General features: G+C 50.9%; 1 protein-coding gene and 1 long non-coding RNA gene across 4 annotated transcripts; one reads left to right on the top strand and one right to left on the bottom strand.

Moving 5' to 3' along the window:
- The first annotated feature begins 885 nt into the window (after positions 1-885).
- On the top strand, positions 886-13,565 carry MAPK13 (mitogen-activated protein kinase 13). 2 transcript variants are annotated; one of them, XM_061349445.1, is made up of 12 exons: positions 886-1,039; positions 5,234-5,363; positions 5,943-6,001; positions 7,066-7,174; positions 8,189-8,218; positions 8,640-8,687; positions 9,586-9,700; positions 10,031-10,102; positions 10,600-10,679; positions 11,126-11,204; positions 12,358-12,531; positions 13,267-13,565. In XM_061349445.1, exons 1-12 carry the CDS (start codon positions 921-923, stop codon positions 13,344-13,346), a joined length of 1,095 nt encoding a protein of 364 aa, XP_061205429.1. In that variant the 5' UTR covers positions 886-920; the 3' UTR covers positions 13,347-13,565. The 2 variants fall into 2 exon arrangements, with proteins under 2 accessions (XP_061205429.1, XP_061205428.1); XM_061349444.1 differs by having other exon boundaries at positions 12,355-12,531.
- Positions 13,566-20,620: 7,055 nt separating this feature from the next.
- LOC133210246 (uncharacterized) lies at positions 20,621-22,410 on the bottom strand. 2 transcript variants are annotated; one of them, XR_009724894.1, is made up of 2 exons: positions 21,837-22,410; positions 20,621-21,192 (listed from the first exon to the last, which is right to left on the bottom strand). It is a non-coding gene; the product is annotated as an uncharacterized LOC133210246 (long non-coding RNA). The 2 variants fall into 2 exon arrangements; XR_009724893.1 differs by lacking the exon at positions 21,837-22,410 and adding an exon at positions 21,670-21,824.
- Positions 22,411-23,359: the final 949 nt, after the last annotated feature.

Genomic DNA, 23,359 nt, shown 5'->3' with positions numbered 1-23,359 from the left:
CAGGCTTGGGGTGAGGGTGGCGAAACACTCTGTGAGCAGTTTGGGCTGGCTTGGTAAGGCACAGCTTAGTCACTTCCTTCGGGAAGTGTAGGATCACCTACCTCCTGTGTGGGAGCCCCACCGGAGCCTCCTGAGGCTGCAGCAAAATGTCGAGGTGCTCCCTGCTCACCAGGAATGGGCTTCCTTACAGGCTGGGTTTGCTGGCCTGGTCCTGGTGGGTGCAGCAGTGAACCCCAGCACTGTGTGGCCTGAGAAGGGATGAGATCTGCTGGAGGAGATAGAACAAGACCCAGCAAAGCCTGGGGCAGGAGCAGATCTTGGGCTGAACCCGTCTCGCAGCCGCTCCCAAACCTCCTCACTGCAGTCTCTGCAGCGAAGGTGGAAAGGACGGAAGATGGAAAACTGCTGGGAAGCTAGGCTTGGGAGAAAATGGTTATCGCCTTCTCGCTGTTGTGCGGACGTATCGGCCTGCTGCCCTTCATCACGAGGAGCCGAAGCTGCCCCCCATTAGCTGGAAGGAAGAATGTTCCCGCTTGTCTGACGAGGCGCTGTGGCTTGTCCCCCGGATTCCCCGGCTCCGCGAGTCCTTACTCATCAGGGTCAGGATTTCACGAGACCCCAACCCGAAGACATTGCCGTGCTGGTGCCTGGTGGCAGCACAGCGGCCGAGGTGCCGGTGTCGGCGCTCCCGGAGCTGTGGGGCAGAGCCCAGAGGCACCTGGAGAGACCGAGGCGTGTCGTGAAACCTGATGCCTCACCTCCCCGATGTGGAGGCGGAGGGAGGGCCGAAGGACATGTCCCTGCGCGCTCACTGCCCCTGAGAGCGGAGGAGGAAGCTCACGGGAGCTTCTCTGAGCAGCGCAGGAGCCCTCCCGTACACCAGGACTCTGGGGGGGTGGCAGTCCCACACCCGCCGGGCGATGAACATCACAAGGAGAAGAGGCTTCTACAGACAGGAGGTGAACAAAACCCTCTGGGAGCTGCCCAGGAGATACACATCCCTCCACCCGCTGGGGTCTGGAGCCTACGGCTCAGTGTGGTGAGTGGGGCCCTGCCCGCATGGGGTCAGCTCGGGGTGTTGAAGTGTCACGGCAGGGGGAAGCGAGGAGGTGCTTCTGGGCACCCCTCCATTAGGGAAGGACATTTGCATGTGTGATGAAGGCGGTCTGCCTCCCGCTCCAGTGCAGGCAGCGGCTTGGAGACCTGCTTGCTTGCAGGAGCTGAGATGCTTCCTCCTGTGGTGGCCCCGGGTGGGCAAAGGGGAGTCACCTCGGTGGGTGTGCTTAGACAGCAGCTTGAGGATCAAGGCAGGGCTGCTGGGGACAGGGAGGCACCTTGGGGTGTCCCATTGGCACTGGGGATCAGGCAGCTTTGGAGCTTCCATTGAGACTTGTGTCAGACAACCAGGGGAAGACACCTGGCTGTCTGCAGCAGGGCTGCTGTGGCATGGCCTTGCTACTTGGTTCAAGGCAGCTGATGTTTACTGGTGGTACTGGCAGCCCGGGGGTAAGGGTTGGAGTTTTCCAACCTAGCTGATTCTGTGATTCCATTCTATGATTCTATGCTGTGCTGCCTGGAAAAGGAGCTGGACAATACAATACAATGGCCACCTTGATTCAGCTTCCAGCTAGAAAAACTAAAACAGGAGTTACTCAAAACCAGGATCAGTCACAGGCTGGGGGTGATGCCCAGCCTGCAAGAGAGCAGCACAACTGCTGTTAATGAATCAGTTGGGCAAAGGCACCTGTAGCGAGAGCAAGCCCAAGTCAGACCTTGCCTGCTTTAGAGGGGCTTTCTGAAAGGTTAAATCTGAAGCAGTCCAGTGCCAAGGCCTCAGCAGAGCACTTGATTTGAAACACAGCGAGCTGCATGAGCAGGCGTGTCCTCTGCTGTAGGTGTGAGGCAGTCTGCCGGCTGGCCCAGCTGATCCTGACACCCTGGGGCCCAGGCTCTGTCCTTATCCCCCAGCTACCCGGTGTTTTCTTTCCCCCTTTTGCTGTTCAGGTTCATTTAAGCTTCTGAGATGCTTGAATGAATCTTTCAAAACCAGGCAAGCCTAAACCTGTCTGTTTTGGTTTTTTGGTTTTTTTTTGTTTTTTTTTTTTAATATATATCATAGAATCATAGAACAGTTAGGGTTGGAAAGGACCTTAAGATCATCAAGTTCCAACCCCTCTGCCATGGGCAGGGACACCTCACTCTAAACCATGGCACCCAAGGCTCTGTCCAACCTGGCCTTGAACACTGCCAGGGATGGAGCATTCACAACCTCCCTGGACAACCTATTCCAGTGCCTCACTACCCTCACAGGAGAAAGAATTTCCTCCTTATAACCAATCTAAACTTCCCCTGTTTCAGTTTTAACCCATTACCCCTTGTCCTATCACTACAGTCCCTAATGAAGAGTCCCTCCCCAGCATCCCTATAGGCCCCCTTTCAGATACTGGAAGGATGCTAATTTGTGCTGTTTGCACAATATTGTCTGATTTTTATCACAAAGGAAAGCAGGAAGACTGAAAGAAAATAGGACATAAAAGGGGAAGAGAAATCCTTCCAAAGTCTCTTTGCACTCCAGAGAAAACCAAACATCAACAAGACACATCTTTTACTGGTTCCTGTGATAGTCTCGGCTGCTCTGAGGCCTCGGGGAAGGGAGCAGTGGGTGCTGAACCAGCCCTGAGTACGGTGTGGTGGTCGCAGCATCCATGGGCAGTGCTCAGCAGAGAGGATTCCTTCACAAAGCCGAGGTGGAAGCCTGTGGAGTTTTAGACTTTGCTGTCCTCTGCTGGGAAGTGCTGGGAAGTTTTCTGGTCCCAGCGTTATTTGGAGCTGCTGGTTTTTATACCCCGTTGATCAGCTGAGAAGCTAGCTTAGGAAAAACGGCAAACGTGTTAATTCCCTCATTAATTCTGCCCATATCTGTAGTGATTTAGTTTCCAGCTGAATGTAAGTGGTGGAAGAAGATTTTTCCACAAGGATGTGGGGAGGGACTCTTCATCAGTGATAGGACAAGAGGTGATGGGTTCCAACTTAAAACAGGGGAGATGGAGCTGAGCTCTTAGGCAGAAGCTCTTCCCTGTGAGGGTGCTGAGGCGCTGGCACAGGGTGCCCAGAGAAGCTGTGGCTGCCCCATCCCTGGCAGTGCTCAAGGCCAGGTTGGACACAGGGGCTTGGGGCAAGCTGCTCCAGTGGAAGGGGTCCCTGCCCGTGGCAGGGGTTGGAGCTGGAGGAGCTTTCAGGTCCCTTCCAACCCAAACCAGTCTGGGATGCTGTGATTCTGACCGTTCAGTGCTGGTCTTGCCCATTGCTGCCAGCCGGTCCTGGCTGCATCACCTTGAATTAACTTTGGCTGTGCTTTATGGTAAGGGGGAAAGCAGCGTAGTCACTGCTGGGCTGGGGGCTCCATCACAGACTCTCCTGCACTGGGGGCTTGGCTGCTCCAGGGAAGGCAAGTGAAAACATGCGCTATCTAATCAGGAAACCTGCCCTAAACCTGAACCTGTTTGACTCTCTGGTCCAAGTCCCTTCTGCTTCCTTCCCTGGCTCCTTGGAGGCCTTTGTGCTGTCCTCTCTGCCTGCTCAAGCCCTGAAGCTGAGACAACTCATCACTGGGATCTTCAGCACTGAAGCTGCCTTGTATAGCTGTTCTTGCCTCTCCCTTTGCCTTTCCCAGCTGAATGCATTGGTGAAATTGCCATCAAACGCTCCCAAAGGATGCTTTTTGCTCTCATCACGCACAAGTTTGAACAACTGGAAAGGACAAAGGAGGGTTGCCCTGATATCAGGGTGGTTGACGGGAGCTATTGATAGCCCAGACTGATGTTGGAGGCACCACAACTCGTCGTCTGTGGCTGACAGTCAGGAAAAGCTGTGCAACAGGCTTCCAAGATGTGCAGCAAGGAGCTGATAACCCCTCTGCAGTGTTGAACCATAGGGAAAGTCACACGGAGTGGGATGTTCCCACCTCTCCTAATGCTGTTACCCCTTAACCCAACAAAATGAACTGTTTGTGATGTTATAAACAGTATTTCCCTGTTGATTTATGATGTCTTGCCTCTGAATGATGGCCCTGGAGGATACAGTAATCATTGGTTCAGTTTTGTGGTACCTGCCCCTCTGAGAGCCTCAAGGAAGGAGCAGTGGCTGGAGCCTGGCAGCTGGGGACTGTGGCAGCATGAACCCTGTGTTCCTGCAGAGGAGGTGGGGAAGGTGCCTGTGCAAGGCTGGAGGACACCTGCAAAGGGCTAATGCCAGCACTCATGTTGGCCTGGTTACCCTGTGCTGTGGGACTGAACATGCTGATGTTCAGCCCTCCCACTTCCCATGGAGATCAGGGTTTACAAAGCAGTGGGAACTGCCCTGGAAACCCGCAGTGCACTTTGGTGCAGGGAAAGCCCTTTCTGCTTCTCTGTCTCTTGGAGGGGTTGAGATGGGTCTGAGGCACCAAGATCCCTCTGGGGAACACCACTGAGATGCCAGATTACAGCTCTCCAGACTGAGGACTGTCTCCCACTTCTTGTCTCGTGAGACCCAGAGCCTCCCTTGCAACCCAAGAGCCTCCGGAAGCAGAGGAGGCATCACAGGATCACCCTATCCAGCCACAAATAGCACATGTGACCAGAGGGAATAACACATCACATCTCCAATGACAGCTGCTGTGCTGTGTTTTCATTTGCTTCATAGAAGCTGCTCACTTTCAGCCAGACCTGCTGAACACAGAAGCATTTGTGTAGCATCCAGGGTCCCAAATGTGGGAGAATTCACTCCAGCAGCCTGTATTTTCAGTGTGTGACAGCCGCTGTCTTTGCTCCAGAGCACAACAAAGGCAGCTGAAGTACCTTAAAAGACAACAGTCTCCAAGCAGATGGCAAAGCAAGAATTGCTTTATTCCCTTTATTCCCTGTGTTAGGGAAAGGGAAGGCAGAGTCAGAACTAACTGCGAGCTTTACCCATTTGTGTTTCCCTCTTCTCACAGCTCTGTTAGCTTCAGCTTGTTTCTGCAGGTTCCTGGCCACTGAGGCTGTGTTTGGTGTCCACCTAGGTCTCCAAAGTGCACAGGCTGCTGCCCAGATTATAGGGGGCAATGCCTGCCTGTGCAGAGCTCCTGTGGGTTTCTCAAGAGGCCTTTCTTTGCTCTTCTGCAAGCTCCAGAGTTAGTTCCTCCTTAGGAGAAGACCTTTGGTATCCCAAAATATTGCTGATGTCAGAACTGGTTTTTATTTGTCTGCCACAGTTCGGCCATAGACAAGAAGACAGGGGAGAAGGTGGCTATCAAGAAGCTCTGCCGCCCATTCCAGTCGGAGATCTTTGCCAAGAGAGCATACAGAGAGCTCATGCTGTTGAAGCACATGCAACACGAGAATGTAAGTACTCACTATGAGGGTGCTGCGGCACTGCCACAGTGTGCCCAGAGAAGCTGTGGCTGCCCCATCCCTGCAAGTGCTCAAGGCCAGGTTGGACACATGGGCTTGGAGCAAGCTGCTCCAGTGGAAGGGGTCCCTGCCCGTGGCAGGGGTTGGAGCTGGGGGAGCTTTAAGATCCCTTCCAACACAACCCATTCCCTGATGCTACGATTTCTTTCCATTTGTGCTGAAACAGGGTGGGGTTCTTGCCACGTGGGAGAGTCCTTTCTGGTGGCATCACCTTTATTTTAATGGAAAGGTCCTGACTCTTGGCACATGTGGGCAGTCTCAGGGTTTAACTGCTACCTGCCTGCTGTGCCCAGTTGGCACCAGGCTGAAGGAGATGTGTAATGGGTGCTCCTGTGTATTAGTAAGAGGAAAAGCAGCTGCACAGCATAGTGAGCAGTCCTCACATTCCTCAGGTGATGTTCCTGGTGCTCACCCATGTGCGTGTGCCAATGGAGCGCTGCTACCTGAGTCCACACGTGCTCAGCAAATGCTTTCCAGGTTTAACTGTGGACTACTTCTCTTCTCCATCAGGTCATTGGCCTTCTTGATGTCTTCACCTCTGCTGCCTCCTACCAGGGCTTTCAGGATTTGTAAGTTCACGTTTGCTCTGTCTAACTCAGCCCTTGCCCAAGGTGCCTATGACTTAGCAGCAGTGTAACAGATCAGGTTGAGGTGCAGTCCCATAGATGGGGTTGAAAAGGGGCCAGACTAAAGCCAGCCATCCCCCCAAAACAGAAGCAAAAGCACAAGTCAATTCCTGTGGTTAAACCACCCAGGACACACAAACAGACCCCATGCCATGCTTGCAGCTGGAAGAACACAGTGCAGATAGAGCAAGGTGTCTAACATTCCATGGCATATCACAGGCATCATGGTCCATGCTAACGTGCTGCCTGTGGGACTGCTGAGCTAAGAAGCTGTGCTCAGAATGGGACAAGAATTGTTCATCAGGCCCTCTCAGTAATTGAACAGAATTTTAAAGATCTGGCTTTCTTCTCCTCTCAATACTGGCTATTCTTTTTCTTGTGGCATTTCTCTCAGTTGCTGGTTAGGCTGGGTGGGTTTTCCCTTTCCCATCTTTGGGCGTGAGCAGCATGTGCCTGGGTTTGGGTGTTTAACAGCCTGCAGAAGTGTTTGAAGGTTCTCAGAGCAGTTCCTGCTGAAGATTATCAACTAATGAGCAGTCTCAGCATGCAGGCCAAAGACTGGAGGAAGCTCAGTGTCTTCCAATGCAGGACTGCAGAACATTACCAAGATAAATTTGGAAGCAAACACAGCGATTTTGCAAGACTCTTTAAAGCTGCACAAGATGTTTCAGTTCCTGGATGGTGTAAGGCCATCTGGAACCGACATCACTTGATGTCTAAAGTAAACTAATTCAGGATCGTTGGAGTTTGAAACATCCTTGACCTTATTTGATGTCAGATATCTGATTTAAGGGGAGGAGAGAAAGCAGTTTTCAGAGCAGGTGAACTCCCAGCATCACTGCAGGCTGTGCTAGTCACCCAGCAGCACTGTCACAACAACTCAACTTAGTTACAGTAAGTTACATAGCCAGAAAAATCCCCAGGAAGCCCAAGTGAGAGAGAACAAGGCTAGTCTGGTTCCCTGTGTTTTTCTTCTAGACTCAGGGCCTTGTCTTACTGCCTTTTAGCTACCTGGTGATGCCATACATGCGGACAGACTTACAAAAGATCATGGGACATGAATTCAGTGATGAAAAGATCCAGTACCTGGTCTACCAAATGCTGAAAGGGCTAAAGGTAGGTGGGACTGGAGGAGTTTAGTGACTCCCTGTGTCTCCTCTACATGTCACCTCTGGGTTGACCATAACTAAACCCCCTTCCAACACTAGTTGGAAGATTTGGGGGGGTTCTTGGCATCCCCTGAGATATTTGCTGTTGAGCTGCTCTTTTTCCAGCACACATCAATAAAGCGACTGCTTGTTCACATCAGTCAATTGGCTATTGAAGCAAGCATCAGTCCTAACCCTGGCAACTGGTTTTACCATGACAGCAGTTGTGCTGTTTTTTGACTAGCCAAAACCCTTAGCAAAACTGTGTAGAAAGAGGCTGGCAGCAGTAGGAGCCTCTGCTGAATTCCTCACAGAGGCTCTCAGGGAGCAGATGGAGGGAATGATTTTCTGTTCAATAGAATAAGGAAGGGATTTGCTGCTGTAACCAGCTTTGAGAGCTGAGGGCAGTCAAACCTGGGGTGTGGAGGTGGTGGAACATCCCTCACCTGGAGTCAGAGCAGGGACTTCCAGGCACCAATGAGTTCATCTTAATAACACCTTTCCACAGATCACTGTTACCTGAAGTTTAAATAGAGGGGGGAAGAGCACACAGAAGGTTTAATTGGTACGACAAAAGCCATGTAGTCAGGTTTTGCGACTGGACAATTAGATTATTTTTCTCTCCACGTAGTTTAACACCCAAAATAACAAAGTTTTCCTGTCATCTGCTGCCTGTGCTCCTCCCTGTAATCCTGATGCCTTTGTTTGATAGTTTGAGGCTATTGGTATGCTTGTGCTAAAGAGCTATTGCTTCATCTCTCCTCTGCTGCTCCACACCTCCTCTTTAGAGTGGCAGTATCATAGCAAATAGTCAGAAATCAAGTGCAGGGGCTTCAGTGCAGGATCTGCTACCCCGGGGACCTGCAGCCTGCTGCAGAGTCATGTTCTCAGCAAGTTCTTGGTTGTAGCTCTCATTTCTCTGCTGGAGACCAGCAAGTCTTGTCTGCTGGCGATCACATTGTGCCTTCTCTTTTTATTGCAGTATATCCATTCAGCTGGCATCATACACAGGGTGAGTTCATGCGTGCCTTTCCTCTGCTTTTTGTCTCTTTAGGAGAAACACAGCTTGGTTGTAAAGTGAATGAATTCCTAAACGTCTTTTCACTAACAGCCTTCTCTGCTCTAAGGTCTTTCTCCTCCTATATCCTGTATCTGTTTGGATTTGATCATTTGTGCAGCTTTTTTAGGAAACGCCGTATTTGCTGATGAGCTGAGGAAGGTTTTATGATGCTTTCTGAATTGAAACTATTTCAGAAAAAAAAGAATCAGTAATGTAAAGCTGTACAGTATAGCAGCACAGTGACTCTGCTGTGCAGACACTGGAGTTGGGATGTTACGGGACCCTGTCAAAAGCAAGCAGAGGTTTGGCTGAGGCTCATGTGGATGTGTTGCAACTCCAGACATCCTCATGACTCCACTCTTGTCTGTTGTAGGACCTGAAGCCAGGCAACCTGGCTGTGAACGAAGACTGTCAGCTGAAGGTAGGTGGAAAAGCACCACTTTGCAGCATATCAGATTGTGGAGGAACTGCTCTGCCAGCAGGAATTTGGCACTGTCATGTTTCCTCTCTCCTTCTGAGACCCGGTTCAAGGCGTTGCATTACTCAGCGGTTGCAGGCAGTGGGAAATACTCACCTGCTGATGTAACTTGCTGAATCAGGGCCCAGGACTTGGAATGAACATCCTGTTGTCATAATTCCTGCTTCTTGGCAGTTCCTAACGACTTCCTAAGTAAATTCAATCCTGCTGAGCAATACTTGTGTTAGGTGTATTATCCCTGAAGGATAACTGCAGTCAGCCACAGCTGCCCTTTGGTTCTCATTGACGTGGTGGTTGTGATTCTGCACAAAGCTATTTTCAGTATCGCTCTGAGGAGTTTCCTTGCAGCTCAGTGGTCCAGTGCTCTGGCACCTCTCTTCTGCAATGTGTATTACAGGGCATGGCTGGAGAGGTTGGGTCAAGGGATATTCATTTCCAGTACCGAGGGAGAGGCCATTGCCAGTGAGCTGCAAGGTGTTTTGATAGGAAAGGGTGAGTGGTGGTGGCTTGTGAGCTGCCAGGCTGTGAAACAGCTCAGTTAAATAAAGCTCATGGAGTTGAAACTTAAGCTTCAAGAAATGACCTTTCAGGTAGCTCACAGCACTGATCCTTTTGGCAGGGTCTTCACACAGCTGGTTGTGCAGCCAGCTTGCAATTCCCGAGGGAATTAAGAGAAACCTGTTAGTTCTTTGAACTGTCCCGTGGGTGGCTGTGGTGTAGTCGGAGCTTCCTTATTATCTGATTGGATCTGCTTTGTTTCCTTGTGGAAGCAGATTCTTGCTTGCCTGTAGGATTTCTCTTTTCTGCCTTTCCTTCTCCCTTTTCCTTTGGTGAACTGCAGATCTTGGATTTTGGCTTGGCCAGGCACGCTGATGCTGAAATGACAGGCTACGTGGTTACGCGCTGGTACAGAGCCCCAGAAGTCATTCTGAACTGGATGCATTACAACCAGACAGGTGAGCAGCAGCGTGACTGCCTGGTGACAAGCCCAGGGATCCCTGGACCACACCTGGGTCACATCTCATATAATCCTCCAGATGTTTTCCCTCTTTATCATCTGTGTTCCCTAAAGCAGAGTGAGTCTCAAAGCTGTTGCACGACTCCCAGAGCTTGTGCCTGCGGGAAGTGATGAAAGCAGAGATTTTAGTGGCGTAGAAACAACAGGGGAGGGTGGAAAATGGGAGTGACATTTAAACTGGTGCCTGATGCAAGCAACAAAACAACAGCCCAGCAATCATGGCTGCCTTTTTACTGTCCTGGTTTTGTCTGTTTTGCTCTCTGAACAGTGGATATCTGGTCTATTGGCTGTATCATGGCAGAAATGCTGACTGGGAAAACGCTGTTTAAAGGAAAAGACTGTATCCTTTCAAGTTAAACCTTTTCCCTGGGGGGGGAGTAATAGTTTTTGGGGGGTGTGAAGGGCCTTTTATGAATGAGAAAAGCAGAAGTCAGTCTGGTTTACTAGGAGGTAATTGCAGGGAAATGGAGAGAATGGGAGGAGGCCAAGCCAGCCTTAGAAATACACCTCTGTGCTGGCCATATATGCTCTATGTCAGTCTACTTCACATAGCCATAGCTCCAACCCCAAAACCTCCCGTATCCCCCAAGCCCATGGCAGACCCCCTGGCAGAGTTGTGCCAGCAATATTATCTGTTGCTGAAAATGGCATTCCAAGAAAAAAGCCCTTGAGCTGTTTTTGGCAGTCTCCTGAGTCTCTGCGTGTGTGGCTCTGTTGGGTTTGTATCATAGCCTACTCCCAGCTCCCCCAGGCCCTGTGGCTCTGCAGCACCCAGCTGAGCTGCTGGGGGCCTCCAGGGCTCCCCCCCAGATGGGTGATCTTTAACGCAGCTGCCAGACCTGGATCAACTGACTCAGATCCTGAAAGTAACGGGGCATCCAGGAGAAGACTTTGTGGAGAAGCTGGAGGACAAAGCGGTAAGGAAGTTCCCTGTGGATTTGAGTCTTGCTGTGTGCGGTGAAGAGGGGTTACCTTGGCCATAGCTTTGAGATGGGAGGGGGCTGCTTCTCCACCACCAAAGAGGAGTGAGTGGCAGCAGTCTTGTTCCCCATGACAAGGAAGATGCTTCTCTTTGCTAGTGGAACATCTGATGGATTTGGCATTGCACTGGGAACTGGTGTGGATTGCAAGGATACCCGAGTGAGGTCCCTGATGCCCCAGTAAACTACCAACCTCCTCTGTTCTCCAGTTTGTCCTTTAAAGCAGAAATATTCCTGTGTCTCAGCTGATTAAAATGATTCCATGCAAACTGGTGACTAAAATGTGGCATCTGGGGTGACTTGCTGTTCTCTTCAGTCGCCTTTGCTCAGCTGAGCCCTGAGTCCCAAGAGCTGTATCTCACACCTCCTCGCATCTCTTTCAGGCCAAGAGTTACATCAAGTCCCTCCCTAAAATCCCCAAGAAGGATTTGTCTGTGCTTTTCCCTAAAGCCAATCCTCAGGGTAAGTCATCTCCAGGGGTTCTCAGGAGTTCTCACTGCTGGAAGGGGGCAGGTTGGCCACTACAGCTCCAGGCTTCTTTCTCCTTCTCACAGTTTCCTCGTATTTCCTCCCTTGCAGGTTGGTGCCCCTGGGCACATAAGTAGGAATTAAAGGCCAAATAAGTCTTTGCTGGTGTTAACATGGCAATGTTCTGCTGTTCTTAGCTGTTTAGTTCTTTAAGTTTAAAATGACACAGCCTGTAACACACAGTATTTGAGGAAGAGAGAAACTTCTGACTTGTATCAACAAGCCAGAAGAGAGCTGGTGCTGGGTTGAACAGGATGTTGAGGTTATGGGATGCAAGTTATGGGATTAGGACAGTTGCATTATCAGCTCCATTTGGTATGAGAGTTGGGATCAGTTTTTCCCAGTATTGGTTTGCAGAAGTCGTTCCTTGTAGCCAAGCAGGTGCTAAGTGATCAGTAGCGTTCAGGTAAACAAACCACCTCTTCTTTGTTCATTATTATCTCCCAGCTCCACATCAAAGGCATCATAGTTCTGATAAACTGTTATTTCTTTTAACTCTAAACCGTTGAAAACCTGGATCCCTTCACCCAAGAAATGCAATTTTCAGGACAAAACCTGATCTCTTGCAAGGAACAATTTTCCTGAGCAGATGAGAGGCAAGAGCGAGCAAAACTATTCTAAGATCTGAAAGTATTAAGATGTTAAAACCAAGGGGGGATGGGCCAGGCTAGGGGGTATCTGCGTTTCCTGCCTTCATGTTTACCGGTGATGCATAGATTTCTGTATAGATTACTCACGTTAAGAGTGCTTGGAGTTGTGGGGGCCAAAGTGAATGACTAAAACTGAAAACTATCTTGAAGTTGATGACATCTTAAGTTCTTTCAGCCCCATCTGTGCAGCAAGACTTATTCAAGATTAGTTTGATATTTCTGCACCATTTACATCTCCAGCTCTGTTAGTAAGAGCTCCCTGAGGCTGCTATTGGGCAGGCTTTGCGTCCCCTCCAATGGGAGCTCCACACTCCCCTGGTCAGGTTGAGGAATCTCTTTTAGGTCTGCAGATGTAGTGTTGGGAGCACCTGGCCCAGCACAGGATGCCTGTTCTCCAGCACCACCTTGCTTAGCCCTGTTCCTGTCTTCTGCAGCAGTGGACCTGCTTGACAAGATGTTGCAGCTGGATGTGGAGAAGCGCGTGACAGCCACGGAAGCGTTGGCTCACCCCTATTTTGACCAGTTCCGAGACGTTGAGGAGGAGACCGAAGCACAAGAGTCTTACGATGATTCTCTGGAACACGAAAAGCTTTCCATAGATGAGTGGAGAAGTAAGAAGTTTTTCTATTCATAGAAAATAGCTCCTGTTTAGCATGGGACTTCCCTACCCCTCTCTCTTTCCTGTACACCAGCTATAGAGCCAGGCTAAAAGAGCTGGGCTTGTTCAGCCTGCAGAAGAGAAGGCTCCTTAAGGGGAGACCTTAGAGCAGCTCCAGTGCCTAAAGGGGCTCCAGGAAACCTGGAGAGGGGCTTGGGACAAGGGATGTAGGGACAGGCCAAGGGGAATGGCTTGAACCTGCCCAAGGGGAGACTGAGCTGAGCTCTTAGGCAGAAGCTCTTCCCTGTGAGGGTGCTGAGGCGCTGGCACAGGGTGCCCAGAGAAGCTGTGGCTGCCCCATCCCTGGCAGTGTTCAAGGCCAGGTTGGACACAGGGGCTTGGAGCAAGCTGCTCCAGTGGAAGGGGTCCCTGCCTGTGGCAGGGTTGGAGCTGGAGGAGCTTTAGGGTCCCTCCTTGCTCTAGCCATTCTGATTCCATGCTGGGTAAAGCATAGATTGATGGCAGCACATAGCTCCCTTGCCATGCTCTGCTTTTATGCATTCAGCAAAGATTCCTCCAGCTCTTCAGGCAGACTTCTGTCTCTCTCTGCTTTGTCTCTCTCTTCCAGCTTCCATAACCTCTTGCCATAACCTCTCCACTGAACACCTCTCTGCACAGAGAACACTCACACTTTCATTTGTGTCCTCTAATATCACACCTTCCTGGTTCTTTTGTTCTGTTTTTCAAGAGCATATTTACAAGGAGATCTTGTCCTTCAGTCCCATTGCACGAAAGGACTCAAAGAAGCGGAGTGGGATGTCGTTATAGCAACTGGTATGGCTGTGGCTGAGATTCCCTGCTGGATCATGGATCAGGTTTACTCCATGCTGTTGTGCTGGTGGCCAGCGTTTGGCCTGTGGGACTGCTTTGTGTGCCAGCACAAGGATGACACCATGCTGTGAGCACTGGACTTTGTTCTACTAAAGGGGGAAGCACCCCAAGCAGTTTTCAACACAAAAGATAAATATATTCTCATTGCAACTTCAATTGGGAGAATTTTACCTGGTGTTTCTTTATTATTTTTTTTTACTTATTTTTTTCACGTTTGTCCACTTGAGAGCTCTGTTCTCATTAGTTTTTCCAAGCACAGCTTTTAGTGCATCAATTATGGATAAGGTCAAGGAAAAGGGAATACTGTCTGAGAAGTGAGTCCCAAGCAAAATAATCGGAAATAGTGAAATTCAGCACAAGAAGATCTAACTCTGGGAGCATTCCCTGCCCCTGAGCAGTCCCACAGCACCCAGCAGAGTGATGCTGCTGGGATTGTGTTGGCTGCAGGATACTGTGGGAACCCAGTCCATCCTGGGAAGAGTCTGTGTTCAGAGCAACTCCAAACTTGCTGCAACAGCTCCCTCTGCTCCACTGCCTTCTGTTCTTTTGCTCTGCTTGTTCCATCCTCTGATCAGTGCTATCTCCTTATTGCCAGCTGCAAACACGTCCTGGGAGCTCAAGGCCACTTCCCACCCTGACAGACCGGGTATCCCAAGGAGTGGGTTCTGCTCAGTCTGCTTTCCCCAACGGTTCTCTCTTTACCACCCTTATCTCTTGCTGAGCACCCTCTCCCTCGGGTCACCCTGCCTGTATCTCTTGGAAGAGACATTTCAACTGGTCATTTGGAAAACAGTCAATTGTCAGGGCTAAAGCTCAGCTCATATACTGGAGGGGAAAAAAAGCAGGGAAGTATGTTGCATGAACAATCAAGCATTAGAAGGGGGAATGCAATAATTCAACTTGGTGAGCACAGAAAACTTCAGGTACCTTAGTTTCTTGGTATCAGATCAGCTTCTTCAGTTGGCATCATTATAAATTGCATCTAAGGTAAACTCATTAAGTAGAATATCTCACAAAACCCACCATGGGCTAGAGAACATCCTTCTGAATAAGAGCTTCAGCCCCTTCACTGCACTTCCACTGAGGGTTTGACTTTTTTGTCTGCCTGTGCAAATTTTAATTCATTCACTTACTTAGTGAGTAATTCTTGGTAGCTACAAGAAGTCACCTTCTGAGATGCTTGGGGTGGGATGGAGAGTATGTGTCTCCCCAGCCCGCTGCATACAAACCTGCTCTGCCTTCAGCAGGCACAGAGCTTTGTACAGGGTGAAAAACAACACAACAGTCTTTCTTTTTTCCCCTGGATGGGGACCAGAAGAATTGTAGGATGATGTGAGAAGATCCAGACAAGCTGACTGGATTGAATTGCTTTGGAAATGTGTTCAGATAACCAGAGGGAGGTGTTTTTCTCAACACAGACCAACCAGACAGTCCTCTGGTTCCTGCCTCCAGGGCCAGTTTGTAACATCTTTTGGTTGTACACTAAAGTCATTCAAATTTTAAAGTATGTTCTCTCTGCAAAGAGAATCAGAGTCATAGAATGGTTTGGGTTGGAAGGAAGGTTAAAGCTCCTCCAGCTCCATCCCCTGCCACAGGCAGGGACCCCTTCCACTGGAGCAGCTTGCTCCAAGCCCCTGTGTCCAACCTGGCCTTGAGCACTGCCAGGGATGGGGCAGCCACAGCTTCTCTGGGCACCCTGTGCCAGCGCCTCAGCACCCTCACAGGGAAGAGCTTCTGCCTAAGAGCTCAGCTCAGTCTCCCCTCGGGCAGGTTCAAGCCATTCCCCTTGGCCTGTCCCTACATCCCTTGTCCCAAGCCCCTCTCCAGGTTCCCTGCAGCCCCTTTAGGCACTGGAGCTGCTCTCAGGTCTCCCCTTCAGGAGCCTTCTCTTCTCCAGGCTGCCCCAGCCCAGCTCTCTCAGCCTGGCTCCAGAGCAGAGCTGCTCCAGCCCTCGCAGCATCTCCATGGCCTCCTCTGGACTAACTCAAGCCCCACATCTTTTTTGGGTTTGGGACCCCAGAGCTGATACCTTGTACACCATACATCTCAGTAGTCCTTTTGAAATACAGCCCACACGCACTTTTGTGGCTTACTGTGAAACCAGGTCACTGCTATTTCTTGACTGCAGTGCTAGGCAGGTACAGCTTCTAGCTGTGATAATACCTTTGGATTGCAGCATTAATATCTTCTTAGTCAGCATCTTCTTCCCTATTACAGTCAGTCAGGTTTAGCCAGTAATTCCAGAGTCTATCCCAAGGGACATGTGCCAAGAGACAAGTGTCTTTTCTGCACGAGAGCTTGGAGCTACAGATAACTGTTAGCTGAGAAGCACATGAACTTGGTCATACAGGCAGTAGTTCCCAACTCTCCACCCCTTCTGTAGCTGTTGAGTCATTCTGGTTTGGGTTAGCTGGGACATAACTTTTGATAACTCCCTCATTTTCTGCTTTGCCTTAAGTAATATCCAGCTTTCCTGCCCAGTCCTCAATGAAGGGAAAACTCCAGCATTACCAGAACTTTCTGAGTTCTCATCTCCATCAGGAACCAGACAAGGTGATGTTGCATCTCTCTGCGGCAGCTCACGTACTCGGGTAACCCCCAGTGACTGCAGGGGTTTGATATGATGGTGCTGATGTTATCCTGCTGCAGCTGCACAGATGTTCTGTGCCGATGTGATGCTGCTTCTCTTAACCCGTATCTCTCTGGGCCATGCACAAGCCCTTTGCCTTGCTCTGCTCTTGGGCAGGGCCAGCAAGCACAGAACCGTGGCGATGTTCCCCCAATTCTCTTGAAGTGCAGTGAGTTGGGTACAAAGCCCTCCAAAGGTGGTGTCCTGATGACTTTCTCTTGAAGAACCTCAGCTTGATGAGCATAATGGATCATCCTCCCTTTTTTCTAAGCATGAGACAGCCTTGGGCAGTGGCAGGGGAAGGTTCAGCTGCACTGGTCAAACAGCAGTTGCAATGTCCTCTTGAACCTGGCACCCGCCTTGGCTGCTGGGGCCTCCATGTAATTTTTAACAGAGGTCAGAGAGGAGCTCGCTGCTGCTGCCACAGACATCTGGGAGAGCTGCAGACATTTGGAGCTGCCTGTGCCCTGGGGGAGCGAGGCTTGGTGGGCCGTGGTGGTGGGTTGTCATCCAGCTCTGGGTGTGTGAGTGCTCGGGGAGGTGTCTCAGGACACGGCCAGTCCTGACTCTACTTCATGTGACACAGAGAGGGAGGGAAGACTTGTAAAAGCTCACTCTTGTGGAGGAAATTGAGTAAATCTATGGAGGCTTTAGGAGTACAAGGCTTGCTTTCAGAAAGTCATCTGTTAAGGGAAAGAACTTGTTCAGACAGAACTCATGAACTGCTTTAAATGGGAATATAGGATTGATTTCTTCATCATCTTGCCCCTCTTCAAAAGGGGATGGGCAGACCTGAAGAGGTCTGGAGTTGGCTGGTGCTCCGTCGTGATGGCTGAGGGAGAAAACATCTCTGTGATAAATGAATGTACGAGCAGCTGAAAAGGAGCCTCTGTAGTTTAAAATAATAATGTGTTCCAAAGGGGAATTGTCTGTCTAACCGATAAAGAGGTACTGGGGAATTCTGATCTGAATGCGTGTGAGAAGAACAAGGGTGAACACAACCTAGTGGGCTATGTGGGGGTTGGAACTAAATGATGTTAATGTCCTTTCCAACCCCAGTCAGCCTGGGATTCTATGCAGATTTTGCTGTTAGCAAAAGCAAATACAAGTCCCACTTGCTTCAGGGCTGTGAAGTCTCCTCAGCATCAGTCCTTCTGCTGAGTACACTTCCAGGACACACCTTGTGTTTCAGGGACTGGCTTTCTCAGCAGGTTTTCTCTTTTGAGAGTTCCTGCTGAAACCTCAAGAGCAAACCCCAACAGCCAGTGTGTGAGTTTCATCATTCCCCCACCAACCCCATGCAGTGACGGCACACTGTCCAAGAGCCAGACCATTCCTCTGCCATTCCCAGTATCCTGACAAATGCAGGGAGCTGGTGCTCTGCAAGCCCAGAGCCCTGGAGCTGTGCTTGGGTTTGTGGTATGCACCAGGCAGGAACTCTGAATAGATGGCAGGAAATAGAGCAAGTTGGAATGAAAGGAGTCTCTCTCTCTCTGAAGACCAACCATCCCAGGGCTCCTGCAGCATCTGACAACTCACTGCAGTGAAGAGGAATGAGCTGCTTAAAGGGAAAACAAAATCACGCTCACGTTTCATGAAAGGAGATTGAAAAGCACCCACCCAACCCAAGTGGTCAGTCAAACAGTCCGAACTCCACACAAGAAATGGGGAGCCCCTGACAGACCCCATTAGGCAGAAGAAATTCTCTTGTGCCAGCTGGCTGACCTGCATACTTTTGTTACGTTTTCTCCCCCTTGCATAGTTTACATACTTAAAAATACAAAAGCGAGTGATAAAACTCATTCAACCATTAAGTGAACATTGAAAATTCCATAAATGAGGCTGGCCAGAATTAAGTTTCCTGCATGTATGAAGGATGTGTGATAAAAACTGAGATGGATCGAATGTCTCACCTAATGTACAGATGTTTCTTGGTTTTCCTACATTTATTTCTGAGCTTATTATCTCAGCTTTAGTTTTACTTGCACAGTGAAGCCTTTACTATAACCAATCCTTCTGTGTAAGACTTGTTGACAGCTAGTTAGGTCTGGGAAGTTGCAGTTTTATGGGATGGATTTACTAGGAACTTCTAGATGTAAGTGGGAAGGGAAAAGCAGATGCAGCAACAATTACTATTACTTTATTTTTCCTAAGAGACACCACAAAACGACCAGGATTGAGATACGGTATTTACAACGCTTTAGGCACCATCCAGAAACCTTTTGGTGTGGAGTTGTGAAACTGTCTCCAGCCTCTTAGGAAAGTGCATACTTGCCCTATAGGAAATGGTTGGATTTGATGATCTTAAAGGTCTTTTCCAACCTGGCTGATTCTCTGATTCTGTAAAAACATCTGAGAATCTGATTTCCTGTTGGACCTTTTCACATTCTAGGTGCAGACTAAAGAAATAATTTCCAGGTTTGAAGTGTCTGATAATGGAAGAGCAGAAAAACCTAGAAAATAATGAACACAGCTGAGACCTCTAGTGAGATATCCACAGAGGCTGGGACACTCAGCAAGTCTGTGGTGCCTCTGAGCTGTATGGTGCGGTCAACATGATGGAGGGAAGGGATGGGATCCAGAGGGGCCTGGACAGGCGGGACCATGTGAACATCATGGAGCTCATCAAGCACAAGCTGCTACCCCTGGGTTGGGGCAGTCCCAGGCAGACTCAGACTGGGGGAGACTGGATGGAGCAGCCTGAGGAGAAGGACTTGGGGGTGCAGTGTTGGGTGTGGAGCAGCTCCTCATGACCCATTGGTGTGTGCTTACAGCCTAGAACCCCCCGCCCCGTGTGCTGGGCTGCACCCCGGAGCGTGAGCAGCAGAGCAGGGAGGGGATCCTGCCCCTCTGCTGTGCCCCGGGGAGACCCCTCCTGCAGCCCTGATCCAGCTCTGGGGCAGCAGCACAAGAGGGACGTGGAGCTGTTGGAGCGAGGCCAGAGGAGGCCATGGAGATGCTGCGAGGGCTGGAGCAGCTCTGCTCTGGAGGTGAAAGACTGAACAAAGACCAGAATAGCCACTACTAATTGACTGATCCCCAAAACTGATGAACACTCACTGCACTAATTGCAATGACCACAGAATCATTTAGGTGGGAAAGCACCTTGAAGATGGAATCCAACACTCTGAAGATGTTAGAGTTCCCAGGTGAATGTGGTTTATGGGCTGTTTTGCCCAATTTCTCTCTAAAAGGCCATTCCGAAGCACACGGGTTTATAAGCTTTTAATGCAAGGTTCAGGCAGTGCTGCTTCACAACTCATTCAGTCAGCACTTAGGCTGATTGATAACTCTCTTACTAGATTGTGTCTATTAAATAATGCTGTAAGGTTAGTATAGATCTTCAACCGTCATTGATTTCCTGTTACGTGGAAGTGAATTCACTCCTTTTAGCCAAGTTTGTTTGAAAAAAACCAAAAACCCTCCCACCATCAATCATCATTTCAGCTCCATCTTCAGAATGCTTTACCTGAAGAAAGGTTTGAGAACTGGGACTTGCATGTTAAGGTTAAAAAGAACATCACTGAGGAGATGGTGTTTGTGTCACCTCTGATGCTCCACGCTCACCCAGAAAGTGCAGCTGAGCACTTGCAAATCCAGTAGCCAAGGCAAATCTCTCAGAGAAACCAGACTTTCAGCTGTTCAGGAGCATGAGGCCTTTTTAGCAATTGCATTGATTTCACCTATTCTGAATTAAAACTCACAACAAACACCTGAGGCAGAGGCAACAGCAGTGCTCATTGATGAGGCTTAATGAATCATCAGTCAAAAAAGGGTAATGCTCATTCCAAATAATCTCCCTTTTTGAAGTCTGTTTTATACATCTCGATAAGGACAACTGGACTATGATTGAAGGTGCCCAGCTCTGTCTGAGTCCCCTTGGTTCTGGAGCTCACCATGTGTACGTGATGCCCAGCACCAGCTCCCTGTCCTATCAGGCTGATTTCATTTGAAATCGTTGCACCCTTTTAAACCTGGGAGGGTATCAAGGAGCTGAGTTGTGCCTCTGGGATTTGAGAATTCAAATCAGAATCAGCTCAGAATGGCAGTGGGTTGGTTGTTTTTTTTTTCAAATAACACATTAGTCCCACAGCTCTATTATAAGCCTGCATGATGGGTAATTTGTTTTGACCTTGTAACACATGGCCCCCAACCTTCAGAGGTACCTGTGTATTGCACTGTGCACAAATCATCCTCCTGAACACTGCAGGGTTCTTCACATCCTTGGCATGAACAAATCTTTGCAAGAGGGAACCCACTGTGGCTGTAACTGCCAGTTCCAGTGCAACTCCAACAAGAGTATAAAGCTTCAAAGTTTGCAAAAGCTTATCATATTTAAAACAAAAACAGACACCAAAAGTGCTAGGAAAAATGGAATCCAATACAGATACAGTTAAGATCAAGTTGTTGCATGAAGAAGGCAAGTGAGATAGTGATTCACTTATTGAAATGATTTAATGTACAGGTTAACTGGCTTCCCAACTTGGAAGCAGAAACAGCTACAGATTATATACAGACCGTGCTGTTGCACTGTTCTCCTGGGTTAGATAAGACCTTCATAGATCAGTGGGACTTCTGGCACTTTAAATCTTTGATAGTTCATTTTTCATACAGGACAAGAACAGAATCTATTCTTTTTGGAGTTCTGATATGGGAACAGTAGATTCTTTAAAAGGTATACACAAAAGGAATACTTAGAGGTTGACATGTAAGGCTGCTCAGCAGTAATGTGTTTTCTCATGCTTTTAAGACTTCAACCAGCTCTGGTCTGCCCCGTGTACTTCCCAACAGATTTGGCATAGACTGGCTGCTCTCAGATTCCACACCTAACATAGGTGAAGAGACAAAATGATTTATAGTTGGATGGGAATGATGGAAAATAGCACTTTTTTTTTTCTTTCCCCATTTCTGTTAATTCTATGAATTCAGATTATGCAACGCTCTGCACGATACGAGTGGGAGGTGGAGCATACATCTGCCCAAGTATGTGCTGTGCTCTATAAAAAGTAAGTGTAGGAGCCTCTGCAGCTCCTACCTCACCACTTATCTCAGCTGCAAACAGAATTTCAGCCTTGCTGGTTCCTCCTGGTCCCTCTCTCGCTATCCTTCCACCTTGTCACACCTCAGGAAGCCAGCTGCACCTCAAGGCTCAGACTACAAAATAAACACGGATTCCTATTATTCCCCTCATTTGTTTGAGGGTGCTTGTTTGGGTTAAAGGCGGCAGAGCTGAGGCTCCAAGGGTTACGCTCTCCTGCCTATTCCGGAGTTCGCAAAAAGCGGGTGCGGGATGAGCGCACCCCAACGAGCAAGGCCCCAGGCTGCCCAGCTCCGGCGCTCCCTTAGCAGCGCTCCGGGTTAAGGGATGCCGCGCAAACCAACCCTGAGGAAGGGGCCCGTCCCCCGCTCCCCTCCGCCTCGCCTGGCACGGAGGTAGCGGCCTCCCCCCCCCGCCGTGCGGCCAGCGCTGAGGGACTCCCCCCACTCCCTGCAGCCCCCCGGGGGCCTCCGCGCCGCGCGGCCCGGGGGTGGGAAGGGACCGGCGAGGGGCGGGCGGTCCCTGCCCGCGGGGGGGAGCGAAGCGCGGCAGCCCCCTCCCCCGCCTGCCCGCTGGCTGCCGCCTTCCCTCACCGCTCGGCCGGGCTACGCCGCCGCCGCTGCCACCACCACCACCACCGCCGCCTCCATCTTGTGCGGGTGTCCCCTGCGCCCCCCCTCCCTTTGCCTCCGCACGGCACCGAGAGCGGCGGCAGCCCGGGGAGGGGGTGAAGGGGGGTGCTGGGGGGGAGAAGCGACACCGGGGCAGGAGCGGCGGCAGCGGCGGCATGAGGAGGTGGCGCTGAGGCGGCGGCGGTAGCCGGAGCGGACGGAGCCGACATCTTGTGCCCTCCCCTCCCGCCGCCGGCTGGGTGAGCCCGTCCGCCCCTGGGGGGAGGGGAGGGGGAGGCGGAAAGAAGATATAAAAAAAAAAGGAAAAAAAAGGAAAAAAAAAACATTAAAAAAATATCCCCAAAAGGAGGCGGTGGCAACGGCGGAGCCCGCACTGAGGCGGCCAGGTAAAGCGCTGCGCGGGAGCCCGCGACACCCTTCCCTCAGGGGGTCTCCTCCCTCACGCACCCCCCGCGCCGGGGTCGCGGGAAGGTGACCGGGGAGGGCGGGAAGGAGTCGGGGGCGGCCGGTGCGCCGCAGCCTGCGGAGCCTTCATCCCCGTTCGGTCCCCGCGCGGCCGGAGCGGCTCCGCGGCCTCTCGCTGAGGGGGAACGGCGGCGGCGGTGAGGAGCGCCCGGGGATGGGGAACGGGCAGCGCCGTGTCAGCCGGGCCCCCCCCGCGTCGCCATGTTGCCCTCCCCTCTCGCGCTGCTCTGGGGGGTCCCCGCCCACCTTCTCCCACGCTATTGGCCCAGGCGGGGCTGAGGGCAACCTCCCGTTACAGCCGCAAAGCCCTGCGCTCCTATTGGTGGTGGGGCTGGGATGGGCGGCGGTGACAGCCAATAGCCTTTGGCGCTGCCTGCGCTCTTCCTCTCGTCCCGTTCTCCGTGGGCATGTTTTTCGCTCCCGGGGCCCGTGCCCCGGTGCTGAGCCGGGAGAGGCTTTGTTTCTGTCCGGGTCCCTGCTGCGGCTCGGCCCACATCACAGGCTGCTAATGGGGCTCCCTGCAGGGATCCCGTGGTCCTCACTGTGCAGGGTAGCTCCAGGCTAGCACTGAACATTGCTCATGGCGTTTCACGGTTCCGCCAGCTGCTGCTGAGGCTGGACACAGATGATGTGCGCTGTGATCTGTTGCTAAGCTCACACTTTACCTTAAACTTCATTCTCAGCCCAGCATAATCATAGAATCCCAGCCTGGTTCATGTTGGAAGGGACCTTAGAGCTCCTCCAGCTCCAACCCTGCCACAGGCAGGGACCCCTTGCACTGGAGCAGCTTGCTCCAAGCCCCTATGTCCAACCTGGCCTTGAACACTGCCAGGGATGGGGCAGCCACAGCTTCTCTGGGCACCCTGTGCCAGCGCCTCAGCACCCTCACAGGGAAGAGCTTCTGCCTAAGAGCTCAGCTCAGTCTCCCCTCGGGCAGGTTCAAGCCATTCCCCTTGGCCTGTCCCTACAGGCCCTGGTCCCAAGCCCCTCTCCAGGTTTCCTGCAGCCCCTTTAGGCACTGGAGCTGCTCTAAGGTCTCCCCTTCAGGAGCCTTCTCTTCTCCAGGCTGCCCCAGCCCAGCTCTCTCAGCCTGGCTCCAGAGCAGAGCTGCTCCAGCCCTTGCAGCATCTCCATGGCCTCCTCTGGCCTTGCTCCAGCAGCTCCACGTCCCACAAGGGCATTGCTG

The sequence above is a fragment of the Neopsephotus bourkii genome, unplaced genomic scaffold (assembly GCF_033783945.1).
Source record: "Neopsephotus bourkii isolate Nb327-2 ecotype Australia unplaced genomic scaffold, CSIRO-AGI_Nbou_v1 NB_414, whole genome shotgun sequence".
NCBI classification, from domain to species: domain Eukaryota; kingdom Metazoa; phylum Chordata; class Aves; order Psittaciformes; family Psittacidae; genus Neopsephotus; species Neopsephotus bourkii.
This window is presented reverse-complemented; position numbering and strand designations above follow the sequence as displayed.

Excerpts from the sequence above, each read along its gene's own strand:
- MAPK13 (XM_061349444.1), top strand. The coding sequence starts at position 921 with ATGAACATCACAAGGAGAAGAGGCTTCTACAGACAGGAGGTGAACAAA. Across the intron at positions 7,175-8,188 it reads AAATGCTGAAAGGGCTAAAG|TATATCCATTCAGCTGGCAT; the intron begins GTAGGTGGGACT and ends TTTTTATTGCAG. Across the intron at positions 8,219-8,639 it reads CAGCTGGCATCATACACAGG|GACCTGAAGCCAGGCAACCT; the intron begins GTGAGTTCATGC and ends TGTCTGTTGTAG.